The sequence below is a fragment of the Portunus trituberculatus genome, chromosome 35 (assembly GCF_017591435.1).
Source record: "Portunus trituberculatus isolate SZX2019 chromosome 35, ASM1759143v1, whole genome shotgun sequence".
Lineage (NCBI taxonomy): Eukaryota > Metazoa > Arthropoda > Malacostraca > Decapoda > Portunidae > Portunus > Portunus trituberculatus.
This window is the reverse complement of record NC_059289.1, coordinates 17,386,059-17,400,079: the sequence shown is the minus strand read 5'-3', so window position 1 is coordinate 17,400,079 and position 14,021 is coordinate 17,386,059. Positions and strand designations below refer to the sequence as shown.

General features: G+C 35.7%; 1 protein-coding gene across 1 annotated transcript; it reads left to right on the top strand.

The window, feature by feature from the left end:
* Positions 1-9,991: 9,991 nt before the first annotated feature.
* On the top strand, positions 9,992-13,785 carry LOC123513221 (keratin-associated protein 5-2-like). The gene is made up of 4 exons (XM_045270286.1): positions 9,992-10,055; positions 10,242-10,351; positions 10,945-11,117; positions 13,417-13,785. Exons 2-4 carry the CDS (start codon positions 10,249-10,251, stop codon positions 13,600-13,602), a joined length of 462 nt encoding a protein of 153 aa, XP_045126221.1. The 5' UTR covers positions 9,992-10,055; positions 10,242-10,248; the 3' UTR covers positions 13,603-13,785.
* Positions 13,786-14,021: the final 236 nt, after the last annotated feature.

Below are 14,021 nucleotides of genomic sequence, written 5' to 3'. Positions count from 1 at the left end.
TGTCTACTGTTCTCCACTTGGACTTCATATCTTTAACTATCGTCCTTATTTCTCTCCCCCTTAAGTAATTCTTCATCCCTTCTCCTCTAACTTCCATAGTAATCTTTCATGTGGCACTTTATCAAAAGCCTTTTTTAGATCTAAATAAATACAGTCAACCCTTCCCTCTCTCTCTTGTACTCTATCAACTATTCTAGAGTAGAAACTCAATAAATTTGTTACACATGACCGACCTTTTTTAAAACCAAATTGGCTATTTGATAATATTTTGTTGTCTTCAAGAAACTGAATCCATTGCTTCTTTATTACTTTTTCACACATCTTGCATATTACACTAGTTAGTGATACCGGTCTGTAATTTAATGGTTCTTCCTTCCTTCCGCTCTTATATATGGGAACCACCTCATCTCTTTTTCACTCCACTGGCACTTCCACTTTCTATTGAGCATTTTATGATGTATATTGGACTTGCTAGTTCTTCCCTACATTCTTTCAGTATTCTGCCTGAGACTTCATCCGTGTGTGTGTGTGTGTGTGTGTGTGTGTGTGTGTGTGTGTGTGTGTATTTACCTAGTTGTAGTTTTACAGGGCCTGGGCTTTATGCTCGTGTGGTCCCGTCTCCATATCTACACTTATCCAATTTTTCTTTAAAACTATGTACACTCTTTGCTGATACCACTTCCTCACTCAAACTGTTCCAAGTCTCAACACATCTTTGCGGAAACTAAATTTTTAACATCTCTCAGACATCGTCCCTTCCTTAGTTTCTTACTATGCGATCTTGTGCTTCTAAAGTCATATTCTTCTCTCAGGATCAGTTTCTCATTATCCACTTCATCCATTCCATTAATCAATTTATAACCTTGTATCAGATCCCTCTCTCTCTCTCTGCTCCAAGGTTGGTAGATCCATTGCCTTTAGTCTCTCCTCATATGCCATCCCTTTAAATTCTGGAACCATTCTTGTAGCCATTTTTGTAGTCTCTAATTTTTTATGTGTTTCTTTTATGGGAGTCCACACAACTCCTGCATATTCCAATCGAGGTCTTATTTTAGTACTTTTCAATTTCTTCATCATTTCCTTGTCCATATAGTGAAATGCTACTCCAATATTCCTTACCAAATTATACGCCTCTGAAAATTCTATCAATATGGCTTACCGGTTGATTATTTTCTTCCATTGTCACTCCCAAGTCCTTTTCCTTTTTTCCTTTTTCTAGTTCTACTCCATCTCCCATCTTATAGATTCCCACTGGTCATCTTTCACTTTTTCCCATTTCCATGACATGGCTTTTGTCCACATTGAATTCCATCTCCCATTTTTTGCTCCATTTCCAGATCTTGTTTAAGTCTTCCTGTAGTATTTCACAATCCTCTTTTGTTTAATGACTCTGCACAGTTTTGCATCGTCCATAAACAGATTTATGTAGCTGTTCACTCCTCTGGCATGTCATTTATATATACGAGAAAAAGTATTGGTGCCAATACTAACCCCTGTGGCACTCCGCTGTCTACTGTTCTCCACTTGGACTTCATATCTTTAACTATCGTCCTTATTTCTCTCCCCCTTAAGTAATTCTTCATCCATCTCAATGTGCTTCCTTTTAAGCCACCCTTCTCCTCTAACTTCCATAGTAATCTTTCATGTGGCACTTTATCAAAAGCCTTTTTTAGATCTAAATAAATACAGTCAACCCATTCCTCTCTCTCTTGTACTTTATCAACTATTCTAGAGTAGAAACTCAATAAATTTGTCACACATGACCGACCTTTTCTAAAACCAAATTGGCTATTTCATAATATTTTGTTGTCTTCAAGAAACTCGATCCATTGCTTCTTTATTACTTTTTCACACTTCTTGCATATTACACTAGTTAGTGATACCGGTCTGTAATTTAAAGGTTCTTCCTTCCTTCCGCTCTTATATATGGGAACCACCTCAGCTCTTTTCCACTCCACTGGCACTGTTCCATTTTCTATTGAGCATTTTATAATGTTGTATATTGGACTTGCTAGTTCTTCCCTACATGCTTTCAGTATTCTGCCTGAGACTTCATCCGGTCCCACTGCCTTTTCCTCATCCAATTCCGTCATCAACTTTTTTATTTCAAGCTTGGTTACTTTAATCTCTTTCATATAGACAGTCTCTCTATTACCCTGTGGTCTTTCAAATTTGGATTCCTTAGTAAAGACCTTATGAAATTTACTATTTAACAGTTCTGCCATACTTTTTGGGTCTTCCACCATTCCATTTTCTCCTTTTAACCTTTGTATTGTTTCTTTTGTCTTATTTTTCCATTTATGAATCTGTAGAACAATTTTGGTTGTTCCTTACATTTTTCGACAATGTCCTTTTCATAGTTCTTTTCTTCTTCCTTTCTCACCTTAGCATATTCGTTTCTTGTTGTTTTGAAGTTTTCCTTATTTTCTGGATTTCTGTTTCTTCACCTTTTCCATGCTCCATCTCGTTTCTCCTTTGCCCTAGCACATCTTGCATTAAACCAATCTTTCTTTCCTTCTTCTTTAGGTCTATATTTCGAACATATTCCTGACCCCAGTTTTGTATATTTCCAAAAATAAGTTATATTTCTCTTGAACCGTTAATGAGTTTTCCCATCTCCTCCCAGTTTACGTTCTTGAGATTCTCAATATCAGCCTTTCTGTAATTTAATCGGTCTCCTTTGTATGATTCATCTCTATCTTCCTTTCCTTCTTCTATATCCATCTCTAATATTACATGGTCACTCTTTCCCATTGGGCACTTGTATCTTATATCATCGTTAATTGGTATATCCCTTGTAAAAACTAGGTCTAATCTTGCCGGCTCATCGTTTCCTCTGAATCTTGTGTTTTCCTTTACTCTTTGGACCATCAAATTATCTATCATTAGGTTTAGAAATCTATCTCCCCAGGCATCTTCCCCCATACCACTTTCATAATTTTTCCAGTCTACCTCCTTACAGTTGAAATCTCCTACCAATATCACTTTTCTCCTTTCCTTATTGATTCTTGTAAGACTCCTTATTGTGTCATCTATCATGTCTCTATATTCTTGGTTAGTCCATGAGTTTGTTTTTGGTGGCACATATGTTACAATGATTGTTAACTCCTTTTTCTTAATATGCATCTTAACATACAGTATTTCTGATTTTCCTTCCCCAAACTCCACTTGATTTACCATTATCTCTTTCCTTAACATCATCATGACTCCTCCACCTCCTTTACCCACTCTGTCTCTCCTCCATATATTATACCTTTTATCTATGTCTATTTTTATTGCCTCATTTAACTTTGTTTCCACCAGGCATACAATATCTGGTTCTTCTTTCTTTATGTAATCTCTTAATTCTAATTTACTAGATAAAATCCCATCTATGTTTGTATACATCATTTTTAATCTCTTGTTCTTATCAATTTTAGTTAAACTTGCTCCATTCTTTTCTCTTCTTTCTCTTTTATATACCATTTCCTTATCCTGTGTGTGTATTTACCTAGTTGTATTTACCTAGTTGTAGTTTTACAGGGCCTGGGCTTTATGCTCGTGTGGCCCCGTCTCCATATCTACACTTATCCAATCTTACTTTAAAAGTGTGCACACTCGTTGCAGACACTACTTCTTCATCTAAACTGTTCCACGTCTCAATACATCTCTGCGGGAAACTATATTTTTTTATATCTCTCAGACATCTTCCTTTCTCAGCTTTTTACTATGCGATCTTGTGCTTGGTGTCATATTCTTCTCTCAGGATCAGTTTCTCATTATCCACTTGGTCCATTCCGTTGATCAATTTATAGACTTGTATCAGGTCTCCTCTCTCCTTCTTTGTTCCAAGGTTGGTAGATCCATAGCCTTTAGTCTCTCCTCATATGTCATCCCTTCAAGTTCTGGGACCATTCTTGTAGCCATTTTTGTAGCTCTCCAATTTTCTTATGTGTTTCTTTTATGAGGGGTCCACACTACTCCTGCATATTCCAATCTGGGTCTTATTATAGTATTTATCAATTTCTTCATCATTTCTTTGTCCATGTAGTGAAATGCTACTCCAATATTCCTTAGCAAATTATATGTTTCTCTAAAAATTCTATCAATATGGCTTACTGGTTGATTGTTTTCTTCCATCGTCACTCCTAAGTCCTTTTCCTTTTTACTTTCTCCAGTTCTACTCCATCTCCCATCTTATAGATTCCCACAGGTCGTCTTTCACTCTTTCCCATTTCCATGACATGGCTTTTGTTCACATTGAATTCCATTTCCCACTTCTTACTCCATTCCCAGATCTTATTTAGGTCTTCTTGCAGTATTTCACAATCCTCCTTTTGCTTTATAACTCTGCACAGTTTCGTATCATCCAAAACAAATTTATGTAGCTGTTCACTCCTTCTGGCATGTCATTAATATAAATGAGGAAAAGTATTGGTGCCAATACTGACCCCTGTGGCACTCCGCTTTCTACTGCTCTCCACTTGGACTTCATATCTTTAACTACCGTCCTTATTTCTCTCCCCCTCAAATAATTTTCTATCCATCTCAATGTGCTTCCTTTTAAGCCACCCTTCTCCTCTAACTTCCACAGTAATCTTGCGTGTGGCACTTTGTCAAACGCCTTTTTTAAATCCAAATAGATGCAGTCAACCCATCCTCTCTCTCTTGTACTCTATCAACTATTCTAGAATAGAAACTCAATAAATTAGTTACACAAGACCGTCCTTTTCTAAAACCAAATTGGCTATTTGATATTAATTTGTTGTCTTCAAGGAACTCGATCCATTGTTTCTTTATTATTCTTTCACACATCTTGCATATTACACTAGTTAGTGATACCGGTCTGTAATTTAAAGGTTCTTCTTTCCTTCCGCTCTTATATATGGGAACCACCTCAGCTCTTTTCCATTCTACTGGCACTGTTCCATTTTCTATTGAGCATTTTATGATGTTGTATATAGGACTTGCTAGTTCTTCCCTACATTCTTTCAGTATTCTGCCTGAGACTTCATCCGGTCCCATTGCCTTCTCTTCATCCAGTTCCTTCATTAACTCTTTTATTTCAAGCTTGGTTACTTTAATCTCTTTCATATAGATTGTCTCTCTATTACCCTGTGGCCTCTCAAATTTGGATTCTTTAGTAAAGACCTCCTGGAATTTTTATTTAATAGTTCTGCCATACTTTTGGGTCTTCCACCATCCCGTTCTCTCCTTTTAACCTTTCTATTGTTTCTTTTTGCCTAATTTTTCCATTTATGAATCTATAGAACAATTTTGGTTGCTCCTTACATTTTTCGACAATATCTTTTCAAGTTCTTTTCCTCTTCCTTCCTCACCTTAACATATTCATTTCTCGCTGCCTTGAAGTTTTCCTTGTTTGTTGGATTCCTATTTCTCCTCCACCTTTTCCATGCTCCATCTCTTTTCTCCTTTGCCCTAGCACACCTTGCATTAAACCAATCTTTCTTTCCTTCTTCTTTTGGTCTATATTTTGGGACATATTCCTGACTCCTGTTTTGTATATTTCCAAAAATAAGTTATATTTGTCTTGCATTGTCTCTGAGTTTTCCATCTCCTCCCAGTCTACGTTTTAAAATAGTTCTTGAGATTCTCAATATCAGCCTTTCTGTAATTTAATCGGTCTCCTTTGTATGAATCGTCTCTATCTTCCTTTCCTTCTTCTATATCTATTTCTAATATTGCATGGTCACTCTTTCCCAATGGGCACTTATATCTTATATCGTCATTCATTTGTATACCCTTGTAAAAACTAGGTCCAATCTCGCCAGCTCGTCGTTTCCTCTGAATCTTGTGCATTCCTTTACTCTCTGGTCCATCATATTGTCTATCATTAGGTTCAAGAATCTTTCTCCCCAGGCTTCTTCCCCCATACCACTTTCATAATTTTCCCAGTCCACTTCTTTACAGTTGAAATCTCCTACTAATATAACTTTTCTCCTTTCTTTAACGATTCTCATTAGACTCCTTATTGTGTCATCTATCATGTCTTTATATTCTTGATTGGTCCATGAATTTGTTTTGGTGGCACATATGTTACAATGATTGTTAACTCTTTTTATTAATATGCATCTTAATATACAATACTTCTGCTTTTCCTTCCCACATTCCACTTGGTTGATCACTATCTCCTTCCTTAACATTATCATGACTCCTCCTCCTCCTTTACCCACTCTGTCTCTTCTCCATACATTATACCTATTATCCAAATCTATTATGATTGCCTCATTTAGTTTTGTTTCAGCCAGGCATACAATATCTGGATTTTCTTTCCTTATGTAATCTCTTAATTCTAATTTACTTGATAAAACCCGTCTGTGTTCGTATACATCATTTTTAGTCTTTTGCCTTTATCATTTTAGTTAAACTTGTTCCACTTTTTCTTTTCCTTCTCCTTTATATACCATTTCCTTATCCTGTCTCCTAGAATTCTCCAAAAATGCCTTCTCCTCTTCTGACCTTTCATTATTCTTTTCCTTACTGCTGCTGCCAGTTCATTGTATCTCTTCCTTTCTTCCTCATTTCTATTTTTCTTTATATAGATATCCTTGCAGCCTTCTGTTTCTCTAAGTTTTGTTGTTCTATATAATATTTCTTCTGTTGCTGCTTGTGATTTTAGTAGTATTTTAATTGGTCTCGTTTTCCTTCTTGATATGGTCCCATTCTGTTTATTTCTTCTACTTCCTCTTCCAAGTTCTGCCTATCTTCATCATTAAGATTCTTCAGTAGGTCTTTGACTGATTTCATTTCTTCTTTTCTCTTTTGGTCTATATTTTATATTTTTTCTTTTATTCCAAATACGACTACACTCTTCTTTTTTTCTGCAATTTCTCTAACTAGATTTTCTTTTGTCTTGAGGACTCCTATCATTTTGTTTGTCATATTTTCTTCTTTTTCTTTAAGTTGTTCTTGAATCACCTCCTGAAAATCGGCCTTATCTTTCTTATCTTGGACTCTCCATGCTTGTACTTCTTTTTTAATCATGTTCTGTACTCTTTCCTCTTCCTTGTTTACTAGATCTTTCAGCTTCTCCTTTTCTTTCTCGGTTGTACCGAGTCCTTCTTCCATCTGCTTCTTGTAGTTAGCTACTTCCTTTTTTAGTTTTTCGTTTTCCGCTCTTAGCCTAACTTCATTTTCTTCCACTTTTCTTATCCTTTCTCTCAGTTTTATAAACTCCATTGTGTGTGTGTGTGTGTGTATGTGTGTGTGTGTGTGTGTGTGTGTTTTACTCATCTGCCTTGAGTTGAAGATTTTACATCTAATTTGGCATTGACTCTATATTACAATAACATTTGAAAATTACGAAAAAATTCAAGTAAACTTTGATTTGGTAAATAGTACAAAAAACAGTGTTCAGTGATGATCTAAAGTAGAACGTACACTGTCATCACATTTTTACTGTTAACTCTAAAGAGATCTACCAATCCCAATACTGTTTGCAGACACCACCATTCATTATTGATTAAGTACCAGGGTGAATGCTCTGACACTGAAGTGATTGGCACATATAGAACATAGAATTGTCTAAGTGTGACAGGTTGGAACAGGCCCTGTCAGTGGTTGTCATTGTTTACACTTTGTGATTCTGCTACTATGTGATGTAGTATATTTATGCAAAACACAGAAGTCTATGATTTAATACAGCCACAATCACAGTCATCACTACATGAAGTTATTCATGGTTTGTCATGATCATCAGATGATCAACACTGCATTCATTACTACCTGCATGCCATAAGATACACATTCACAATGTCACATCACACTCATTACATCATACTTCTGACTTCATGCAGTCATGCCTCCATTTTTTTTTTTTTTTTAATTAATTAATTAATTAATTTATTTATTTATTTTTTTTTTATTTATTTATTTATTTTTTTCAGAATCACATGTCTGTAAGCACCACCACATTGCTCCCAGTATGTCTTGAAGTCTGTCAGTATTGTGAAGCATAGTGATCTAAGTTGTGACCTGAACCTGTTTTTAGTTGATCTTCCTTTTCATTCCCTTTCTTTTAGATATTGTAATATGCTACTCAGTGTGTTATTTCTGCAGGCTTGATCTTATCCCTCCAGAGTTAAGCTACATCACTTCCATGCACCTCATGGTATATTGATTTTGACCTTGTTTTCTGGAATGTCATATAGTGTTAAGGAAAAAAAATAATAATGCAGTATGTACCAAGCCATGAAGACAGTAGTTCAGACAGTAATGCCTACAGTGCAGGAATTCAGGATATATCTGAAATGATTAGGTTTATGTGGCCAGAATGGGTATTAGGCAGCAATGATTGGGAAAATTAAAGCAATGGAGAAAGGAAGCTATCCCATTCCATATATTGATGTTATGGATTGGGTTGTACTACAATTCCCATTGCCTATGCTCCAAGAGTATGACAGGCTGACATTATATATCATGTCAGCATCTGCAAGGCAGAGAAGCTGAGATGAGAGCAAAAGAAAAGGATGAAATGTATTCTGTAGATAGAAGGGGATAGACTTTCTTCTAGGAAGGTTCAAGGAAGAGGGAGTCAAAATATGTAGATGATAAACATAGTCTAAGAAGTGTTATTGTAATGATGAGTCACATTTTTCTTATATGTCCAGTCCCAGTGCTTTTAAATTCAGGTTTAGTTTAACATGTTCATAATTAGGATTGTTATTCATGATAGAAAGATCTATCTTTTAGTGATAAAACACAAGTATATTATTATCCATGTGGATTATCCCACCTAGCATCCCACCAATACCCACAAATGTACCTGTTCTTGCTACAAAAGTACTGATGGCTTCCACAAACAGCACAGTCCATAGGTAACATACCATACAAGAATGCCCTCAGCACATGGAACCATCAGACCTCACTATCTCAAAGATGAATACTACTAGTGTTATCAAGTACATTGATAGAAAACTTGTTCAACTTGTTAATAGAATAAAAGATGTAAGTCTGAAGAACTTTTATTGTAATCATCATATATGCAGGGAATTAAACTACTCCAATATTTTCGGTAAACCTACAGAGTTTCACCACCTTGCCCTTTCTAGACGAAACTATTTTTTTCTGGTAGAATTTGGCTTGCTTTTAATTAAAATACCACTTGTTTTTGGTGCAAATCGACCAATTTTTTTTTTTTACAGCCCCGAAACATTATGATTTGCATAAAAAAACAACTGGTAAATTAATTAAAAACAAGCCGAAATCTACCAGAAAAAATTAGTTTCGTCCAGAAAAGAACCTAACCTAAGGTAACCTAACCCAACCTAATCTAACCTAACTAGACCTAACCTAACCTAACTAAACCTAATGTAACCTAACCTAACTAAACCTAAAATAACCTAACCTAACTAAACCTAATGTAACCTAACCTAACCTAACTAGACCTAATCTAACCTAACCTAACTAAACCTAACCTAACTAAACCAAACCTCAGGGGCCGTCGTGATTGATGGAAATAATTATGCTTTTTTTTTTCATTGGCCGCCGCTTCAGTTTCAAAGAACAGAACCAATCAGCGTAAACAATTAAGCGGATGCTCAGACAATGGTATGTCACGGAGCCCGCTGAGCCGCCGCGAGCGCATGACACCATCAGTGTGCGGCAGGGTTTGATGCGGGAGGCAAGTATCACGGCTGATCACCAAATCACCAAAACACGCTTAGATTTTAAAAATCTGTGTCGCCATTCAAAAAGGTTGCACCTAGTATATATGGGGTTCAAATTACTCGTAATCAGGAGCTCTACCTCTTGAGGTGGGTAAAAAAACACGTAGCTGATTGTGGTGAAACTCTGCAGTAATACCGAAAGTCTGAAGAACTTTTATTGTAATCATCATATATGCAGGGAATAAGACTACCCCATTATTTTCCATGGCTATTATCACAGATAATTATGTTTTAAAAAATGCATCACACACTTACAGAAAAGTTTATTAATGTGATTGCTTATGAATCTCTCTCTCTCTCTCTCTCTCTCTCTCAGGTGTTTAAATTGTGCGCCAGAAGGTTGCCATGGATACGAGCTGGCGCGTCATGCAGCGTCAGAGGTAAAAGGTAAACAAACCAAAGTGAGCTACTGATATTTTAATATTTCTGTGTAACATCGCGTTATATTCCAGCAGTATACGATTCAGTTAAAGTAAATCATTATTTACTATGCTTAGATACGATGTTCTGATAATAAATCTGAAACCATTGAGGCATTGAGGATATAATGAGATGTTTGGCCTCCCTGTGCAGCACTTGGATGGGGGTGAAGCAGGTGCCGCTCTCTGAAGGCGCCTGGGATGTCCCACTCGCTGCTATATTCTGCATTGCCATAGTGGCATATGTGGCTGTGGTCATCATTGGTAAATATTATGATATTCGCAAATATAGCTGCTGCATTTTCGAATTACAATTATTCATAGTTACTATCAAATTGTTAAATCATCATAAATTCGTATGGTTGCTTTTGACATCATAGCACATACAGGTTATGTTTATTTCCACATCCAGTTATTGCTTTACAGCATTTTCTTTCAGACTATTATACATAGACAAAGTTTTGGTAAAATTTTGTAATACAGCCGCATCAAATACAAGCACAGAACGCATATCATGTAGGACCTAGCCGTAGACGTAGAGAAATTGCGTGACACGCATGTAGTATGGCTGAATAGCACTTTGGAGTGTGGCAGAAATTCAAGATTTTCCAAGTCCAGCGGTGTAATTTTTTAGGTGTTTCGTTAGATTAGGTCAGGTTTATGTTGGGTAAGGTTAATGTCCTAGCAGGGGAGTGAGAGGGGAGGCACAGTCCCACTGGCTAGGATGGATTATTTTAGAAGAATTTTTAATATTAAGTGTTGGTTGGTGGGAGGAGGTGAGGGGGATGTGGATGTATTGTAAATTATTTAAGTTTTTGTCATGTGTGGGGACAACAAACTCTTAAACTTGTCTGCAGGGTTAAGTATCAGGCAGTGTTTACTGAAGAAGGGAATGTGTGGCAGCCCATGTCCTGATGTGGCTTGTTGCAGCTGTGCTGAGTTGGGCCTGCACTGTGCCCAGGCCTGCTGTAACTGTGGCCCTCTGCCATCTTGTGCCTCCATGATGGACCACTGCTGTCCAGCTGACCAGGTAAAGAAACAATTACATGCTTATACAATAAGATTACACAAACCTTTGTTTTTATTATAATACAGAAATAATATCAAATGAAGCAGCAAATGATTGTTGTTTGCTGTTCAATGTGGTTGTCTTAGTGATGAAATTAATATTGTCTGATGAATATTTCAATAGCCTTTCATTATCTGAAATATAATTAGCAGCAGCCACGCACAGGTGCCTCAGGAATGATGACGGTAATCCATGTTTATCCTCATAAACATGTATGCTATTACATCTAACTTTAGAAATGTTTCATATTTATTTAGATGCCAAGTTTTTGCATATTGTACAATATAGCATTACATTTTGAAAATGCTCTTTTGTTGACCATAACTTTCAAGAATGTCTCAAATAAAGGCTTATTGTTATTTTTTCATATCCCCATTAAGAATTTATGTTTCTACTGCCTTTAATGCACAGCAAATATTTTATATGCCTAACTCCTTTTTAATTAAGTTCATGGAAGGAGAGTGTTAATGGTATATTTTTATCAACCTTTTGCTTTTAGATTTTAATGGATAAAAGAAGGTACATGAATATAACCCATAGAGTTCACTAATATGTTGCTTATGAAATAGTGACTTGGTGTCTTCAGAACAGTTATTGGTAAATTACTTGGATAATTATGGTTGATTATATTCCTTGATCTTTCTTGATATTTATTGATCAATCTGTCAAAAATAAAATAACAAAGCTAAAATAAAGAGGGAAGGTAAATAATAATCTCACATATACACTCTTCTTTCACTCAGAGTCAGGCCAATCACCATATTGAATTACCATGAATATATGCTGGAGTGGTAGCAATATAATTTTTCCTCAGTTATTTTACTTTTTAAATTATTTATTTTCACATATTATTCTGCCATCCTGAGACTTATCCATATATGAGTGGCTTGGTTTGAGGTGATGTGGTTTATGAGGATGTTGTACATAGCATGGGATATAAATGTCCATACTCTGGAGAACTATTTAGAAAGTTGATTCCATGACTTTCTCCAATAGATTGTATCTACATGAGTAAGACATATCCTGAAATATGTTTCTACCAGTTTTATGATCAGAGAACTTTTAACTGTATTACTGTGTCACTTTACATTGTCAGGAGACTTTGTCTTTATCTGATGAATTATTGGTTTTCATTTTTAGGCATTGTACTGCTTAAAGTGAAAGAAAACGAGAAAAAGATAGGATTGTATGTTGTTTGCTCTTCAGTATGGTACTACATAGCCATCCTCCCAAATTTGATGATATATTTCAATGGAAAATGGTTTTGTATTCATCAAGTAGGGTGGGATGTATTATGAATTGAAATGGTTAACTAGAACAAGGCTTAAATTCAATTAAATACCTGACAATATTGTGTTGCACTTGTTACAAAACTTTGAATGTGTCACAGGATGATACAGTCAGTACAAATACATAATGTAAAGTACAAATAATAAAGATAATGCAAAAACTAATGTTAAACCAATGCATTTATTGATTTTGTTTAGAAGTGTATATAGTATTGCATCCCTAGTTTTACTTCGTCTCTTTGTTACTCATTGTTGATTGCATTATATTTGGCAGTGCTTTTCTGTTACTGTCGGAGCTCTTTGTGCATGAAACCATGATGGCAGTGATCCATTAAATACTAGAGAGGATAATTACAGTACTGGTGAAATTTTTATATAAATAAAAGAAAGTTGGCTCAAATTAATTATGCTATTATTTGATTAAAATACATGACTAATGAATTGCATTTTGCATGACAGTAATAACAAAGGCATGCACATATTAGAATTGCTTAGGAAGATGCTACAAACATTATTACTAGTCGTTCTTTTCTGTTATTTAAGAAACAACATTTGTTTAGTCGATATCATTTGTCATTTCACTCCCATGGTTATGCAGGTAATTCTTTCCCCATCAACAGCACGATTATCTTTAACAAAAGGAAATTATTACATAATACCCACAGAGCTAGATCTACTTTGAAATAATTTCTCCTAAGTAATATTTACAGATGTTACCATTAGCCTTGTCATTTCTTTGTCTTTCATAAACATTTCAATTTCCTTCACTTTTGATTCATTTATTGCCTGGTCCTACTTTTTCATAGATGTGCTTCTATCAATCCTATGCCATCCAAGTGGACTTCATTCTTTTCCTCTATTTGCCACTGATTTTTTTTGGTGTATTAAATAATTCCCTATCTTTTCAATCTATGGATTTCATTACTTTTATTTTACATATTTGCATTCTCTGCTTCTTTTATTAATTGCAGAGGTGTAGCTGTGTGAGCTGTGGCAACTGTGAAGTGTGTGAAGACTGCTCAGATTGTAGTGAATGGTGTCCTACCATTCCTTGTGATTCCTGTCAATGTAACTTGTCAGCACCAGAGTGTTCCACTATTAACTGCCTCTGCTGTGAAATCACAATAAAAGGAAAGGGCACACAAGAAGGAGACTGATGTGGATGTCAGCACATTTGTACATACTTGTTCCAACTCTGTCCATAGCTAAAGCTGTCTTAGTTCCTCTGTTCTCTTTTATGTTTTTCAAGTTGAGTATGTAATGAAGACAGCATATAGTGATTGTACTAGGAAGTGAGCACCATGATAATGTTTGATTGAAATAGACTTGCTGTGAAGTAGTTTCTTATGTGTTACTAATCTTTAGTCACACGGTAGCATTTGCATCAGCAGCCTCTTGATACGCCAGCTGCCAGCTATCAAAGCTTGACATGCCAAGGGTGGGGCAAACAACACCTGATTACGTTGGCTGCAGGTGGTAGTATTGGAAATCGATACGACTTTCAGTGTATTCATTATTTTATTTATTTATTTTATTTTTTTATAAAAATATAAACATTATAGTGGTGCACAAGGAA

Bases quoted from the DNA above. Each gene is read 5' to 3' on its own strand.
- LOC123513221 (XM_045270286.1), top strand. From the start codon at position 10,249: ATGGGGGTGAAGCAGGTGCCGCTCTCTGAAGGCGCCTGGGATGTCCCA. The intron at 10,352-10,944 runs GTAAATATTATG...ACTTGTCTGCAG, and splicing joins TGTGGCTGTGGTCATCATTG to GGTTAAGTATCAGGCAGTGT. The intron at 11,118-13,416 runs GTAAAGAAACAA...TATTAATTGCAG, and splicing joins ACTGCTGTCCAGCTGACCAG to AGGTGTAGCTGTGTGAGCTG.